The sequence below is a fragment of the Anser brachyrhynchus genome (assembly GCF_964034855.1).
Source record: "Anser brachyrhynchus genome assembly, chromosome: 2".
NCBI lineage: Eukaryota > Metazoa > Chordata > Aves > Anseriformes > Anatidae > Anser > Anser brachyrhynchus.
The window spans coordinates 115,983,408-116,002,348 of NC_137695.1; the positions used below are offsets into that span (position 1 = coordinate 115,983,408).

General features: G+C 40.3%; 1 protein-coding gene across 3 annotated transcripts in view; it reads right to left on the reverse strand.

Moving 5' to 3' along the window:
* KLHL14 (kelch like family member 14) overlaps positions 1–18,941 on the reverse strand; it is a 65,288-nt gene that overhangs the window by 39,510 nt on the left and 6,837 nt on the right. For all 3 annotated transcript variants that reach the window (XM_080578403.1, XM_080578402.1, XM_080578401.1), the window contains exon 3: positions 7,111–7,232. In XM_080578403.1, the coding sequence (XP_080434529.1) occupies positions 7,111–7,232 (122 nt within the window). The remainder of the gene's footprint in view (positions 1–7,110; positions 7,233–18,941) is intronic.

Consider the following 18,941-nt stretch of genomic DNA (forward strand, 5'->3'; position numbering starts at 1 on the left):
GAACACACTACATTTTCACTCATTCTTAAAGCTCTGTCTTGCTCTTAGATACGCAGGCATGCATCATTAATGGCACTTGCATGGTTGAATTCCCATGCATCATCCTCAGAACAGGAATTGCGGCTAACCTCTAGTATGTCACATGCAAAATATATTCTTTACTAAATTTCTGCTTCTTACCACTATGCTCTCACTTCTCCGTACGTGAAAATCATATGTCTTATTGGCAGTGCGTCTGATCACATTGAATAAATCTCCTAAATCCAGGCTTAAAGTTGGATAGTTGTACCAGTCAGTCAACTTTGTGACCTTATTTCCTGTTTTTTAACTTTTTAAAAGGGGATAAATATAGGGACAGAAAATACAGATGGCATTTATGTTTAAAATTAGCTTTTAATGCAATCAGTGCATCTAAAAAGTAGAATAAATATGAGCATGTGCATATGTGTATACGTACTTGCACAGCTTCTACACATACCTGCCATGTTTATTAAATCTGTCTAGTAGGTAATAGCAAGACTTCTTCTGCCTTAGTAATATGCTAATGCTTGCTCAAGCTTTTCAATGCAGTGCTGAAACCATCCTTGACACAGCACTAAGGAGAAGCTGCAGCATTCCAGACTGCTGGATAAATGGAGTGAGAGGGGGGAAATTTATTAGGGCTGCCAAGAACTGTTCATCAAGACACATTTTTGATTAACATAAGTGTGTACTATTTTCACAGGTGACAAAAAAGGGTGAACAGATTGTAACTGGCATATGTCAAGAGATTTAACCAGTCCATCTGACTCAACTCACTTTTTGCAAATACCACTTCTTTTACTCAGTTTGCCTATTGATTAGAGGCAAATTGAAGAAGGAAACTCCTGCTTCTAACACACTAACCTTCTTTTAAAAAGTAAAACCTCTACAGTGGATGAATTTCATACTTAAAAGAAGTAAACATTTCCAAAGCCAAAATATGTGCTAGGCATTTAGTAGTACATAAACTGGCATTTATGCTTTTGAAAATGTCTCCCAAGAACCTCTGATGTACGCATATAAATCATACTGTCTGTCTTGTAGTTAACCAACTTGGAAAAGAAAATACTGAGGAGTTTTTAGGGAAAACTGGTTAAAGCACTCAAACCCAGGAAGGACTAAGGAACTCAGTGATGCCAAAGCCGTTTCAGGAAACCAGCGGAGCAAAGGTTTTGTTATGAACTTGCCCAGGAAGGACAGAGCATCATTCTGTATAGGAATAGCTGACACGACCAGGTGTTACAGAATTGCCAGAGGAAGCAGGAAAGAAGAAAATACCGCCTATCCCTGCAGAAATGGTTGGGATGGGAAGGGAGTGTCCCAGGTTTTCTGATGCTAGTACATGAATCAAACCATTTTACCTCTCTTTCATGTGACTTCTGTGTGGGTAGAATGTGTAAGAAATAATGCTTATGCAGCTCTGAAAGGTTTTGTAGAAGAACCAGTACGTGTAAGTGCTGTTTGACATTCAAAATGTTGTTACTGAAGATGAAGGACTGTTGTCCAGGAGGTTGCACTGTCACAGAACGCATTCAAGGGAAATTTGAAATGTCCAAATGACAGAAGCAAAAATAATGTATGCAGGTAAGACTACCTGAAGCGGGGACTGCCTCGTGTAAAAATGAACACAGCTAACCTGGGGAAGGAAGATGGACCACCTTTGTGAGGGCAGCGTGCATGAAAAGGTTACTGGCTACTTGTTAAGATCAGTCAGAGGAAGACAAAGCAACTGACAACTCCTTGATACTGCGTGGTTGCTGCTGGCATGGAAAGAGGTGGAGAAGGAAACTGAAGTGCTTGATTCACTGTTTGTCCTTACATATTGACCAAACACAGCAGACTGAAATAAACCTAGTAAAGAGCAGGGAGTTCACAAAATTCAAGATGATTAAAATAAGATTACGGGATAACTAGGACAGGAAGTAACCAGAAGTGAGTGCTGGTTATTTTGACAAAACTCTTCAGTTTGGTGACCTTCAAGACATTTCCCTGTCTTTCCTAACCAAATATGTCACCTATGTTATTCTTTTAATTGGACAATGACAAATGGCTTTTACATTAGTTTAAAATCCAAATCTAATGCACTACCTAAGCATAACTACATTATCGCCTATAAATATATTTACCATTATTTTAATGCTTATTGAATCCTCTTCATGGTTTACACAGATGATGTGGTTATCTAGGGAGGTTAAGGAATGTTACAATTAGCATCTTCTTAAAAAATAAAGTACTGATATGGAAGAAAGAACTACTGCAGCTTCACATGATGAACGTGCCGTGTAAGAGTTCAGTAACATTTCCAAGCGTTTTACCCCTTTGTGCTTTACATAGAAAAAAAGTTCTGCATTGAGAGGAAGATTCACTGTATACCTAAAAATCTGTAAGAGACAATTTCTCTCCTACTTAACACTTATAATCAGACAGATGGATACATTGCGATGGAAAAAATACCAAAAAGAAAAAAAAAAAACCCAACCCCAAACTAAAACAACGACTGCATCATTTTTATTTATTTCTTTCATTCTCTGTTCAGGTAGCAAGAAATCTAATTCCAGTTGGATCAGTCTCTTGTGATATTTTTTTCTTTCATTTAATATATTTTTAAATGCTCAGAGGCATTATGACAGAAAAGCATGTATTTTTTGCCCTGGTTTATACCCATCATCTTTACCATTACAACAAGACAAAAGCATTAAAGTAAAATTAATCATGTCAGAAGATTTTAGCAAAAAACAAGGGAGACCATGCATAAAGCATCGCTTTGTCTAGTGTGAAGTCACGCTCTGATTAAAAACATATAATGAAAGTGAAAGTAATACATCATTGCCTTAGCAGTAGGGTTTTTGGGAGAGCTATGCAATTCTGAGCACAAAAAATCTTTATAGGCTCTGAATTTCGAAACTTGCAAAGATTATAGAATAATTCTAACAAACATTGTTTCACTTCTTTCAAGTTTAATTAATCTTAAACATTGTAGGTAAAGCAAACAACCAAAGGAGCTCCATGATTAAACAAGGATTACTATCAGAACTGTAGCTCAAAATTAAAAGAGAAGTAGCAGTAGCTGGTTCTGGCCAGGGAGGGACGAGGTTGTGACACGGGGACCCCCAAACAGTTCCAAATCCAGTAAGTAGTTATGAGGACTGCGAAACATCATGGAATAATGAAAATCCCTTAATAGAGCAGAACTTTCACTGTTAATAAGCACCCATCAGCTTCAGTTTGTGTCACTGCCAGTAGCAGCCTGGCGCTGTTATGTGACATAGGTAGCACCCAGTTAAAAAATGAACCTGGGGTTGTGTATGTGTAAGCAAGACTGAAAAGAAATCACGCAGTAAAGAGCTGTTCACTCTACTTGGCCATACAGTCTATAAAATTCTCTACTTTGCTCAGGCATGACTGTACAGTAAGAAATGTTTCAACTTGTACAGCGATGTGCACCTTATGAATCTTAGGTTAGGACTGTGACCCCATCAAATAAAATTAGGCTTGTGAAATGCCACTTGCTTTCTCCTTTTTTTTTTTCTTTATTCTGTCTCTATCCTTTGTTGCCAACATAGAAAAAATAACTCCATGAGAAACACCAGACAGGAAAAATACACAGTAATACTAGACTGTGAAAAATCTACTGATCCCTTGAGCCATAGCATTCTTGCCTATAGATGATGACATTAAAAAATTGGAAATGGGTGCGTGCTTCCCCTCCTCTTCTGGATCTATGAACAAGGCAAGTTGTTTTCCTGATTCCTTTAGAATTACTCCCATTAGTATTGATGCATTTGGTGCTTTGGGTAGCCAGGCAGAGAGAGGTGGGCAGTATCCCCTGCCAATAGATCTAGTCTCGTAGTGGGAACAAAATGAGATTGCTACTCTCCTGAGCTGTCATACTCAATAGCTTGTGCTGTTCCACCTGCAATCGTCTTCACGGCTCCAAGTACAGAGCCACGGCTTACATGGAGGCAGTAGCTCTGGTGGCTGATGTTCTCGTGTTCCCTGTGCATCGCACAAGAGAGGACACAGAGCCCTAAGCAAATGAGCCACTTTCATTTCAACAGCCACCATCCACACAGAGAAGAAAGGAAAAAACACAATAGGCAAGCAGCTCTCTTTCACACTAGTTTGCAGACCTTGCTGAGTAACTTCTGGAGCTCCTCTCAGTGGAGAGCGACAAGAGGAGCCGAATCTCCTCCTCAGTGGCTCTGCTCCTTCACCCAGGACTAAGTTTGCGAGCTTTTTTCCCGCTTTCACTACCCCCAAATGCCACTGGCACAGAGAGCAGAACATGAGTAATTCAGATGGAAGCCGAAACATTTGCTAGTACAGGAGGAAATGAAATACACCTCAGGTGATAATGAGATAGGAACACCCTGCAGCACCAGACTGTAAGGACTTCTTTTCATCACAGAGCCTCACCAGCAGGACATGGCTTTTACACGGCTTTCCCTGTTCACCAGGAGGAAACTCCTCATTTACCATGATGAGTGGGGAGTGATCTGCAACCTCAGGACCAACAGCACTGAACAAGTGAAAAACAAACAGAAAAAAACTCTCCCTCCCTCACTGCTGACTGTAGGATAGAAACAGATCAATTACTTTCCAAAACTGTTCACTGGGACAGAGCTAACAGTCAAAGGATAAACGGTGGACATAAATGTACTTCTTCCTAAATTGCAAACAAGTACATCAAAACCAAAGATAGCACAATGTCCCCAAATTCCCACATATCAACTAAATGTCATAGTATGCAGATTTAATACCAGGAGTGCACTGTACTATTACCAGGCTATACTGTGACTAGGTTGTAGTCGTCCCTAAAACAGCTCTATCACAGTTCATATCTTTAAATCCAAGCACTCCTACACTACAGAGTCATTCAATGTCTTATGGAAAGGACAGGACAAAAGTTCTATGCCAACTAATCCCCACTTCCCATCCTCCTTTATGGTAAATTAGAAAATAAAGCAGGAGAATACAAAATCTGCATACCTGAAACTCTTAATTCATCTTAAAAACAAAACAAAACAACAAAAAAACTATTACTATTTGTCAAATAGCAGTATTTTCCAGCAAATCATGCTTGTTAACATTGTGTTAACATTGAGTCTTTTTCACTGTGAGAAGACGTGCATTCTCCTCAGTGTATCTACAATCCTAGCCCAGGCCAATAGGGCATCCCTTCCTAGATTTTTTTGTAAAAACATAATTGTTTGTGTCACGAGAGGGCTGTGTATTTTACAGTCATTGTCTCAGCCAAGACTGAAGCAGATCCAGGGCTGAGCAACAAGTGCTTGAACACAAGCTAGCTAGGACTGCAGCAGATGCAGTACCTTTTAATAACAGCACAGAAAGTATCGTACACAAAAACAGGATGGAAAGAGAATTGTTGTTTACTATCTGTTACAGTAAACCAGGAAAGACTGCGTTATTTTAATAAAATTATACAAAATGGTTCACAAACACCTTTTAACACCACCATAAATGGTTGTGTTATTCAAATACTAGCTATGAATTCAAGTCAGTATTTTTAATCACAACATTTAGATATCATGCTTCCAGGTACGTTTTCCCACAGTTTTGGAGATAGCATCACATTGTAAGTAACCAAGAACTGAATAAATTTCATTCTCACAAAATCTTACATATCTGTAGATACCTAATTCAGAATAAAGTCATTTCTTTAATTCAGTGGAGGGCTCAGGTCTTGAAGCAAGAGTTCCATTTCTCCTATCAGGGTGAGCCACTGTATTAGACACAACAAATTCAAAACTACAAAACACTTTGGTCCTACATAGTATCACTGATTTTTCACTGACCATTTTTAGAATTTTCTTACACTAGTTACATAGTTAAGTATCCTATTTCATGATTCTGAAAAATATGAAGTGTAGCATATCCCATAGTATAGATGCTGTAGACTTTTCTAATAGTTCATACAACCTTTTATAATTGCCTTTCTTACATAATGCCCTCAACTATTAATCCAGGCATCTAAATCAAGGAAGTCTTTATGTTGAAGCATTTTCAGAAAGGCTCCTAAATTTTCCGTGGGAGAAGGGAATTTGCAGAGGCATATTTCAAGTCCTGCATCACACCAGTCTTTTTAATTCTTTTTCATCCTAACCTGTGCATATAACGTAAAGGTGGATGCATCCTGTTAAAAGGTTTGAGATAAGTGATGAAGAACAGAATTCTGTAAAAGGTATTTTATTGGGAAAAAAAAGGAGGTCTATCAGAAAATCCAGGTTTTACCAGTTGTCCAGTTTTAGAAGTATGGCTTTGATTTATGGATCAAAATTGCTCATTTATTATTTTATCTATACTGCTTTGGGCAATTTTGACAGTTAAAATTTAGTTTTATTGACCAAGGCAGCCAGCTTAGCCACAAGGGGACTAATGCACACATAGCCTGCTGCACTCAAGAAGCTATGATTTGATTCCATGACCAAGTTAGACTGGGAATCGCAACCAACACAACACTAAGTTCCAAATCTCAGTGCTCAAGGCAAAATACTTGCTCTAAAACACAACCAGCCTGTAAAAGAAGGTGGGAAGGAATTTTGTGATAAAAGCCTCCATGCACTGTTTCCTGTAGCTGACATATTCCAGCAATGCTTCTGTCAGTAGTGGATTCAAAGCAGCAGAGAAGAAACCTTTCTTTAATGACTGTGGACAACAGATAAAGCTGGAAGAAGGAAATGAAGATGCAGAGGAGAATTGAAGATGTGCTCTATCTAGTATGATGGCTTACCACAGATCTGACAGAGAAAACGGTCCAAGAATTGTCTTTTTTTTTCCTAAACTAGATTTTATTCACATATACATAAATATGCATGTATTCATGTTGCAGGATGAAAGACTTACAAGTTTACTTAAAAAACTTACTGGAATGATTTTAAGCCAATGTTAATTTAGGCCTATCCTATTATAAAATTAGCATCTTCTGCAATCTCAATTTATTGCTCCATTGTGAAGCCCCTTGTGATACATAAACAAATCTCTGAAGAGAAACAAATCAATAAAGTGTCTAATTTGATTAACCATGTTTTTAAATTCATCAAGACAACTGCACAAAAATAAACCACTTACTTGTCAGTATTTTCCACGTCTTCTTTTCATCATCATAATACTGAACCAAATTGCTGGGTAGCCGGTCAGGTCCGGGAGGCAATCCTCCAACCAATAACAGCATTTTCTTATTGGAACGAATTCTTCACCCAAAACAAGAGGAAAGATGAACAACCACATTACTGAAGAGTATTTTTAGTGGCAACAAAATCATAACCATCAAAAGAATGTTCACTGCTTGCAGTTTTCTATTTCATTTTTTGTGTTTCTTTCCCCAATCGTATCTTAACAATTTTTTGAACCAAGCAGAAAAATGATCAGAAAAGCTGCATATCTCTCTACTCACGGAATAATAAGCTTCCTTTATGCAATTTGTTAGAGGTTCATTCTAGAACGACCTTTTTCTTATATTATCCCTTTAAATCATCACTCTTTACAGCTGAATACACATGAAATGCTCTGGAGTTGTACTAAGGTTAAGCATTAAAGTTGCATGTCAAAAATCGTATTAGTCAAAATCATTATTATAAGCCATTCTACACTCAAAGAACCTTGAAAAAATTAAGGTTATGCAGAGAGTTTGTGAGCCAACTCTTTAATCACACGCTGAACTTCAGATACGTAGTTTAGCACAATTAGCAGCACTGGGCTAACGGTTATGGGTTAAATGCTCCTTACAAGCACTTTTGTTTGTTTAATTTAGTCCAGGCTCTTGCTTTCTCTCTCCCCCACCTCTCCCCCCCTTTCCCGTGCTCTCCCCCTGTGCACCACTGGCTATAGCAACACCAATTGGTAAAAATGAGACTGTGATGTTGTTGTGAGCCTCCCCAGAGTGGAGCCCTGCCAATGCTTGCCACTGATCCAGCGGCATGAACCTGCTCAACTGTGCAAAGTCACTCTAATTCCCTCCCTCTGTTTTTCTACCTTCTCCCCCAGGGGGCAACCACTGAAAGGAGTGACTACCCACCCATCAAGAGCTGGCAATTCGCTGCTATTAACCGTGACCGTGATTCCCAATCTGCCTGGCAGTTCTTAAGAACAGGACTGCAATGTCTCATATGCAGTAAAAGCGGTTATCTGCACCCTGGCCTCCAACACTCTACCTGATGAATGTGCGATTTCTTTGCAACATTAAGGGATTGAGCACAATTGGAAGCAAAAAGGGGAGGGCAGGCCCAGACCCCCGGATGAGTCCCGGTGCTTTAATAGTCACTTCACATACAATTGAACTTCCGTCAGTAATACTAAGCTCCAGAGTGGTAACACTGAAATAAAGGTCTACGCTCAAAGCGTTCCTGCTCTGTAGGAAGGTGTCGTAGCCTGGAAAATTTGCACCAGTATGAATGAACGTGCAAGAGGACCGTGCATTTGCTGGAAAGCACCCTTGCCAAACACCAATGTTTTCCCAGTCAGAGCAACATCATGATCTGTACCTCAGTCTGTAGGAAACCCTCCTGGTCAAAAAAAGCCAGAGAAGGCCACTGAGCAGAGCCATGAGCACAGCCTTGTGCGGTGCCTGGGCGCTGCAGTCTCAGCAGCGCACTCGGGAGAGGATGCTCGGCCGCTGAGACATGCCAGCGGCTCAGCGCCACTTACTGCCGAGAAAGAGCGCCGGCAACAGACTAATCCACATCTGTACAAGCACCAAAACGAACTGAGTTGTGCTTTAGAGGCGCACAGCCACCCAAAATGAACTTAATTCAGGAAGGGAGCATGCAGCTCAATACCTGACCCAGACGATGCTGAGGAATGAAACCTTTCAAATGGCTCTGCAAAGGACAGCGACAGACTGCAGCTCCATCTATCACAACGGTGGCCAGGGAATTCTCTGGCAGACGGCCTTGTTTGTTTTTAAACGAATTTAGGACTCGCGGAAGGTCCCGAACCGACGGCGGGGGAAGCGGCGGGCCTCGCGTGGCGGGCGGGCGTCACGCCGCACGGGCAGTGGCACTGCAGTGCTCTCCCACGCTGTCCCCGCGCCTCGCCCCCAGCTTGTGGGGAGCCCCTGCAGCCCTTCAGCCTTCCTGACAAGCCAGCCTCTGACCTCGGTACTAAAGCTGCTACTTGCTGTCAGATGATGACTGTTACCTGCCCACCAGACTATGTCTGGGTATGGGATCGGGAGCCGTCTCGCGATCGCTGTCAGCACGGACTCGATGCGGTGAGACCAAGCTCTGGGGAAAGCTTTCACAAACACTGCCAGCCTCTTGAAACGTTCAATCTCCCCAGTAAAGTTTTTAATGAGAGAGCATTTGATAAAAACTACGCAACGCAGGAGCATGATAAACTATTTTTGGTACGAGTTAGGGATGACTGCACATGTAACAAGTGGCGGAGCAAACCAGGGCCATAACTCAGTTATGCATGGCCATCCCTAACGATAGAGAATAAATTGTTTATTCCAACCCCCTTGTGTTGTACGTTATATCACAATCAACTCCCTGTGTATTGTAAAATCCAGAATGCCCTTGCAAGGTTTACTTGATAAAGGAGTTTATTTTGATTTTCATCTTTCATCTGTGAAACTCCCTTCTAACTCCAAAGCACTGTGAAAAACCAATGAATGGCCAAGGCTCAATAGTTAAGGTGAAGAATGAAATGTCAGATGTAACTCTGAGTTTCCAGACTTTGGCAGCTGCAACTATCCTTAACATTACTTCCTCAGCTAAACAATCTGAGAATCTGCTATGCCCTGAGAAGGACTGGCACTGCTATATGGGAACGTTTAGAAATATTTAATATTTTTTCAGTATTTTACACGGGAAGTAGCATGAACAGAAGTCCTTAATTAAAGTTTAATATGAAATTAATAGCTAGCATAGTCTCTACCAAAAGCACCGGGAATTCTCACATTACGAACAAGAGATGAGTTGTCTCACTGAGAAACGTACAGTATCTGACTAATCTACATTGAGAGTTTTTCCAGTGAGCCACGTAAAGATAATACGGTGACAAGATATGCATGTTTTAAATTGATGTATTTCCTTGGAGACAATTCTGCTTTTTAAGTTTTGGTGTGAATCCCCACACTTTAGGTTTTGAAATAAAAATTTCTCTACTCTATTACATTGCATTGCATCTGTGTTTGATATCACACTGAGCAGTCCTGTTAAATCTTAATATACATCTTAACACATATATTAAAATATGAAAGACATGGAAAAGATCACTGCTTATATGCAGAAGCCTTTTCCAAACATTAATAAAAAATGTAATTCAGTGAAACACTAAGATAAATTCAGAACTAGAAAATACATGTAAGGTAAAGTTTCTCCCTTCCTGCATTATTACATATTTGCTATTTGGATACCTCGATATTACCCCGTCAAACACTTGGCGTTGTATCTGAAACAGTCTCTTTTCATAGTCCTTACTTCACAGCGTAATACACTGCCCGGTCACATACTGCGGTTCACAGTGTCCCTAGCAAGGCTATTATGATCATCTTGTGTTCAATTAACAGTAGCAGGTCTCAGTCAGGGAAGGCTAAAATAACGTTAACCATGAACAGGAAGGCTGATGTCACACAAAAAGCTGAGAAAAACTTACCAATGTCTTATCCCCAAAGTATTTCTTCTACCAAGAATGCAAAACTCTAGTTCTCATTGAGGTACACACACGTTATTATTCTGCACACACTTTGCAGTTTTTGTTCTGCAAAGATTTTAGAACACTTAATTCACCTTAATTAAGTTTCTGGGTACCCCATGCGGTATGAAATTTGTTTACTTACAGGGCTGTAAAACAAAATATATTTTAAAGTCAACATTTTCCAACTTGTATGGTTTCATTAAAGCACACAAACCTAGGAATCTGAGAACTCAGATAAGTGACTTTGCTGTCAGAGATGTTGAATACCCATCAACATACCTAAATGCTGCTGATTTCCAAGGTCACAGAAGATGTGCATCAGCTCTAAAATTCAGATCACTTATTCTACAGTCTAAACTAACTGCAAATACACTGGACAAAATGCTGAGCCCAAGGGAATTTATCATCTTATGAAGAATCAGTAGAAAAGACAGTGACAGATCTCAATAATCCTGACAGCCTTGTCCACCCAAAGCTCTTTTGCAACCTTGATAGCTTCATGTTAATGGAGAACGCATTAATGGGAAATATTCTTCTTGTACATTGTTTTTCTTTATTAGCATATCCATCAATCTTGCACTGCTGGGTTTTCCTCATCTAGGCACTTAGTAGAAGTTCATTCTGCAAAGGCAGGCAACAAAACAAGCCCCACCCATGACAGCTTTGCTCCAGATTCTTTCAGTTTTTTAAACAATGCAGCAAAGTTCCCCTTTCTGCATTGGTGCCTGCACAGAGAATAGAACACAAGAGAATAAAATGAAGAATGGCAATCTGTGGTCCTTCATTCCTTCTGTGTAGTGCTACATCAGAAAGAAAACCGCATCTTAGACATAAAGGTGATACTGGTAATCTCTGAAAAAAATGAAGACTATTCCAAGTCTAATTTCCTCTTAACTCAGGACTGCAGTCAAATAGCTGGACTTGCTCTTTGAATATAGACTGTCATCATGGCTTGAGCCAGGTGGCTCTTTGGACCAGGAAACTCGCATACATGGGTTGCCTCGCTCCTGTTTGAGCTCTGATCTTTCATGCAGCAGAGCCAAACCAAACTTCAGATGTTTTCTCGTTGAACTGGGACTCGAGTGCAACTGCCAAAAGACCAGCTCAGATTCAGCAAGACCACATGAATGGGTGGTGAATTTAAAGCACACCCACAAATCTCAGCAGGCCAAAGGATTTGAGAAACTGGAGGATAACACATTGTGATACTGTCAAAACAAGTAGCAAGAACCTCAGGAAAACTGGCCTGTGTTAGTATGCAGAAACAAAGTATTGCAGTAACGTTTGGAAACCAACCTCAACATAATAAACAGAAATAAACAGTCCTTAGCATTTCGGTTACCGACCTTTTGTGTGTTAACACTAAAGGCTTAATATAACCTTCAGAAACCAGGATGGTCCTCTGCAAAATTTTTCTTCCAAAAAGGCCTCTGAAGGAGTTTTGTGTCCAACAAAAATATAATGGAGAAGCCAGTCGCTGTCTGCAAATCTGAACTGATGATGCAGACATGCATTTACCCGTGACTGAAGAAACTGTTTTGCCATCACAGAACATGTTATGAGATCTTTAGCAATTATCTTCCTCACTCCTGGGTAGGCATTTCAGTACAACAACAGCATCTTATGAAAACTGCTTCTTTCAATGGATTTTGGCTTCCGCAGTTGACTGCAAAGATAGCCATGATTAGCAACACATGTTTAATAGACAGAAAATATCATTATCCAGGAGTTTAACTACGAACTTGATGAAAGCCGTAAGACAGAATGCAAGCTTTATTTTGGACAGAGACATTTTGTGAGGCTTTGTTAGCATGTCAGTGAATTAACAAACATTGCAATCTGTAGGTGAGTAGGCATCCAGAATCTTTTCCCAACCCCACAGCACTGCCAGGGCAAGGACCTAAGCTTCCACAGTCATCAGACCAAGTCTTGCAGCCATGGAGTTCTGCTGCAACTCTGACCCACGGGGAATATCCTTCTTCTTGTGGGCAATGGACAGACCTAAAAGAACATCTGTTTTGTCAGGACCTAAAGGATGCTGAGGATTACCTAGGTCTCTTTGCAAATTATGACCAAGAAATTATTTAACTCTTAGGTTCAAAATATTTTCACAAACACATTGAACATAAGTTTCTTCATTAATTGATTTTTCTTACTCTTCTAAGGCACATCTATTGCTAAAGCCCACCCAAAGGAAAAAACACTCTATTAATATCATACCTAAAAGCCAGTCTGACTGTTCACTTTAGTGCCATGAAGATTCTTGTTTTCATCTTTTCATTCTCTTTATAACCCTGCTTAACAGAAAACCCAGAGTACACGTTTTCATTGCAGCAAAGCTTGCAGTGACATCCAATAAGCATTATTTGGTGATGCCCAACACCCACCTGCTCTGCTGCCTGTTTTCTATATATTGCAAAGCCCTGCTGACTGACAACAGACCAAATTTTAGGATCATAAATACTAAGCTGGGATGCGGACATAGATGTCTTATTTTTTTCCTATGAATATACTCAAATGATTTATTATTATTATTATTATTATTAGTATTATTATTATTATTTTCTACTGCATTTTATTTATTAAAAAAAAACAAACTGCATGAGAAAGAAGGAGAGTCACTGGTAGCTCCAAAAGCAATTTTTTTTGTCTCCACCTAAAAAGCAAAAGTCTACACGTAAGTGAATCTTATGTCTGACAAGCCATATTGAACTGCTGAAAAGTTACATGACAAGTTAAGGTTTGCTTTAAATGCCTTTATATCTACAGTTGCTAAGCATTTTTCCATTCCTTGCACTAAAATAACTTACAAAGTGTTTGGAGCTCTGAATACCTGATTTTTCTTTATCAATCGAATCCCATTGCTGCTACTAATTTAGAATGGTCTCTAAGCACATCTCAAAGAGTTAGGGTAATTTTTTAGCTGGAAAATATTTGAAATGAATGTCTCCTCCTTTTGGAGTAAGATCTTCTGATCCACTAGCTGTCTTAGGGGTGGGCCAGTTTCCTGGAAGAGTGGCATCTATCATCAGTGTTTCTTTGGGAGGAACCCAGAGGAATGTCCTTTTCATCTCTGTCTCCCTGTATCACCAGCCTATTCTTTACGTTGACAGGAGACTGGTACCGCTTCCTCAGAAAGGTTCGCAGCAGCTTTCCCATAAGGAGTTTTGCCAAGGTCGCTGTATCCCTACACGACACCATTGTTCCTTACAGCTTGAGACAGGCTTTAATGGATGCATCGTCTGTGTGATAAGCTTATCTCCCTGAACATTTCCTTTATCAAATGTATCACTCCCTTTGCATCACGGTTAGGTTGCAACCAACTCTCTTTGTGTGGAAGTTTCTTGTGAACCCTTGCTCCAGCATTGCAATTGCAGGCCTAATTGCCTTCTACGCCTCCTATAAGGACAACATCCACACACATAGATCAGCTGAACACATCTTTAAATTCACCAAGAGCCGAATGCTGAAGCTAACCTTACTAGCAACTCAGCGAATATCTGAAGCATTACAAGGGACCTAAATCACAGTAATTTTAATAGCAAATCTTATACTGGCACTTGAGTCACAAAGTCTCCCATGTCATGAATTGTATTGGCAAAACTATGCAAACAACTGATTTACCATACTCTTGGCAGTTCTGAAGAATCTTGAAGAAATTCCCTTCATTCTGAGTATTTTAAAAAATAAAACCAAAGAAACTTTTGAAATTTGATTTCCCCTCCTCCTCCTATTTTTTTTTTTGTTGTGGACAGAGATGGTAAAATCGAAATGTTTATAGAACGCTTCAGGGTGGTCAAGCACATTTTTCTCTTGAAAAATTTCAATCAGCTCTTTTTACTGACATGCAACTTCACACGACCATGAAAAGTCAGGACGCCCCTTTTTTGTCTGATTCTGTATTGGATGTCTATGGCTACAGGAGGTCTCTGCATCAGAGGTTGTGTTCTCCCCAGCTGAGCCTCCTTTTCTTTAGGAAGCTGAGGAGAAGCAGCAGAACCTGCTGCTGCCTCACATGACTATGATGGGTTACCTTTTCCTTTTTTTTTTTTTTTTTCTTCCTGAAAAAAAAGCAGCAGTCAGGGGAAGATGAGAAGAACCCACTGTGGCATCAACCTCTATTTGCTTCCAGCTTCAGTGCAAACCGTCTGTTTCCACTGAACTTGGCAGCTGATAGTATTTGCTCAAAGTTCATTGTCTGCTTTCCAAGAATACAGCAAGAAGTGTTGACTACTAATGGCAATAGGCATGACGGTCTTTAAAGAAAATTTCAGGAAGCCAGCAAATATGAAAAATGATGCCAGAAAGGGTCTAGTAATGAATTTCTACTTCCCATATTCTCTAATTTCTTTAGATGGTAGTTTGGTAAACCTGTAATTCCAGGCAGGATCTTCTTCAACAACATCAACAACAGAAAGGGAAGCTTACAGAGCAGTGGAGGCCAACCAAAAACTTTTATTTAGGATGCCAGTTAACTCTGATGTTTAATCTTTTCAGGCCATACTTTGCAAAAGTATAACAACTTACTTTGCTAGCTATGAAACTGCTTTAATTTTTAAAACATAAGAATAGTGTGAAAAAATAAAATGCTGTTTCTACAGATTATGAGCATTTTTTTTTCCATAAGGTGTGTTTAACAGAACTGTTTTTTTTTTTTTTCTGGAAAAATACTTTGCCTTGATTTTGTGCTCTGTGTTTGCTCTCCTTGTTTCCCTTGCCCTCAAGGCTTGTTGTACTTTCTCTTTTTAGTGTAAACTGAAATAATTACACCGTTCCACCTCTGCTTCATTTACTGGTCAGTAGCTACAGACTCAGAACCTCAGTATTCTCCCACTCTAGGGAGAAACTACAGTAATCCAAGGCAACAAAATGCCTTCAAAGACTGATTGCAGACAGGGTCTGCATGACCCTCTCCTCTCTCTCTCCCCTCTCCATGTGAGGGGAATGTGTGTCAGGAAAAGAGGACAGAAAAGCTTCAAGACAGGACATGCAGGCATCTGAAAAAAAGGTGTGTGGGATGTTCACCTTGATCCTAATTTGTAAGTGGTACAACCAAATCACACTACAAGGGCTTTGATAGGGAATGCCCTTATTTAGGAGTCTCTACACCATTTGTGGCTCATGTTCTCCCTGTCACAACAGTTCTGGACTGCGCTGCCAAAGCTTGGGCAAGAACAGCACAGGACCTTGCGAGATATAACTCCACTCTTTCAGGGATCCATAGGATTTGTGAATGAGCTGCACAGAGTGCTGCAGATCATGGAAAGGGGCATTATTTATTTATCTACTTATTTATTTATTAAGTACAGGAAGCTCCCTTTTTCTCCATCACTTTATACCCAGTTTGAGTTGTTTAGTGGCTTGAGTGTTTCTCTTTTTTTTTTTTTTTTTCCTAAATTAACTTCATTTTCCCTCTAAAACAAGGGGGCTTGGAAGATTTCCCCTGACTTTTCCAGTGAATTATTATCCCTCTTGGAAAAAGTTTAGACAGGCAGATATGTCTATATGCATGTGTCAATACATGCAGAAAAGGGTGCAAATAGCACCAGGCTGGGATTTCCATCTTCTACTGCTCTGCCTTCAGATTTCTGTCAGGTGAATTTTAATAAACGCAGCCTGTGCCTGCATTTCTGTCCCCCCCTGCAAGAAACAAATGCAGGCAGCACTCCCGCAGGAGGATCCCAAAGAGAAGGACAGCAGCCAGAAAGGGGGAGGAAGCCGCAAGGAGCAAGGTGAAGGAAAGCCAAGGAGCAGCACAGCCCAACCAGCTGCAGCAGGAGAGCTGAGCGGAGAGGTGTGGAGCAGACAGCATCAGTCTGTGAGAAGTAGGAAGCCTGGTGTAAGGCACACTGAGGGGCTGGGGACGATGGCAGCAGAGGATTTGAGAGATGGGGCAGGAGGAGGTGAAGCTCAGGTAGGATGGATATGGGAGGTGTCCTACCTGGCAGAGCGGCGTGGGAGCAAGGAGGAGCCTGTGAGGGGGACTGGTAAGGGAAAATGAGTAGTTTGGAGGTTCAAGAGACTTGGAAGCAGTTCCTTTAAAATAGGAACTGAAATTCTGGTGCAGAAAAGAGAGATGGGGAAAGATATAGAGATATTGGGACCATGTGTTGCCCACGGAGATAAATCAGTGTGGAGTGGCTGGCAGTTTACAAACTCCAGCCAGGTACCTCTGACCAGAACATGGGCGCACATGACACTTGGCACCCCTTCTTCATCTACAGCTGCTGGAAAGACAATTGCCCATAAGAGAGACCATTAAATCCTCTTTATAAATTATCTTTCTCCTAACAAGTACTGTAACTGGGCCAAGAAAGTGGCTCTCCCCAATGCTACCGTAGCTCTTGAGGATTACACATGCCATTAGGAAGGCTCCAAAGGACTGACCCACAGCAGTGGTCCTCCCTTCTCCTGGATATTCAGACATCTCTCCACTTGCACTTCAGCGCTAGCCTGGCTGCAAAGGCAAATAAATGCACGTAAGGCAAGTAAGGCAAGTAGGTGAGACTAACTAGGATTAAACTGACTACAGTTCTGTGGTTCACTTCCCTGCAGCCTCTAATGTGTCAGTCTCCTTTCTGCAGCTCAGCTGAGAGAGTCCTGGCACAGGAACAATTTACTGATATTAATTCAGGCACATAAGACCTGATCCAAAGCCCACTGAAATAAACCCGAGCCTCACGTTCACTTCATTCACACTGTAATGCAAACGTTAGTAATTCAAGTACATTTTAAGGTGTGGTTTTTATCCGGACATTAATTTGGAGTCTGAAATATTTCTCATTTGCAATAAACCACGAGAACAAATATTAGTTAAAAACTCAAATATTGGCATTGGGATCACAAAGGGATCTAGTCAGGTGGCTAGTTACTAGAATACATGACAATGTATTTCAGGGAAACAAACAAGAAATTTTTATTTATTTATTTTTTTTACAACCATCAAACGTACTCAATGAGATCCTATGAAAATCTTAGCAGGAAAAGAAGTCAAATTGAACTATAAAATACGCAGACAATAGTGCGTTCAAGAAGGAAATTATTTAGTTGCCAAGAGACAACCAGTTTGTTCAGATTTTTAATCTCCCCTCTGTAGAAAGTAAAACAGACTGGGTATATGCGTCTTCTGCATAAATGCTAGTGTCTCATGCTGTTCTTTACTTTACATTTTCCCTCTTCATCAACAGTGACCACCTTTCTACTGAGTGAAAACTGGTCACACTGTCTTCATCCCCTGTCAGTTTAATTTCCCTGACATTTTCACTAATATGACAAAATACAAAACAGTCTGGATGACACCCTCTCTCTGCTGAAATTAAAAGAAAAATACAAACCACTACAATCAGCTTCGGTAGGATCAGAATTCACACTTTTAATCTCTTGAAGGTCTAGTAACTCAGGGAACAAAAGTATAGAAAAACAGCTGGGTCTGTACATTCTGGGACTTCACTGAACCCAGAAAACAGACAGCATGGTCAGGCTTAGCCTTCTTATCCCTTTGTCTTTTTATTTTCCTCCTTTCTCTTTCACTCTCTAATTCCATATTTCCTGCCTATGACTTTTTCCATCTCAGGTCAGTTGGTTTATCCCCATCCATTTTTCCTCCCCCACATCTGAAATAGGTTTTCCAGAAACTAAAATGCTCAGCTGTTATTGACAACAGCTGCTGTTTCTGCCAAGAATTAGTTGCTTTTTTTTTCCTGTTTTTTTTTTTTTTTCCTTTTGTTTCAACCACTCTCTTTTTTATTTGCCTTTTTTTTTTTTTTTTCTCCCCGTCCCCAGTTCCCTGTTTTCCTGTTTGGTTTGCTATTCTTTCTCCCTTCCCAGCTGTACTTCTCTCCCTTCTTCCCTCCCTCATTTGTACTTTCTTGCTTCCTTTATTTAGGACCTGTTTCTCCCCTGAGGTGTCTTAATTCCTTTCTTTTTCTGTATTTTTCCCCCCTCCTGGTTTTACTTTCACCACTCTCCTCTGCCTTCAGCTACCTGATCTAGCTATACAGACATCTCTCTGCTGCTCTTCCTGGAAATCCATACAGAAGCTAACCTGCCCAAATTCCTATTGATTTCAATAGGAGTTGTGTGTGTTCTGCGACTGATAAACAACTCCTGGGCTATAACAGGCTGCCTCTTCCCTCCCAGAGTACCTTATTGTGTCTGTCTGAAACAGAAAAAATTGTAAATAGTTACAAGCAAGTAAAACCATAATATCATCACAATGTTCTATAAGAAAGCAACAATGTTTATGTAAAACATTTAATGAT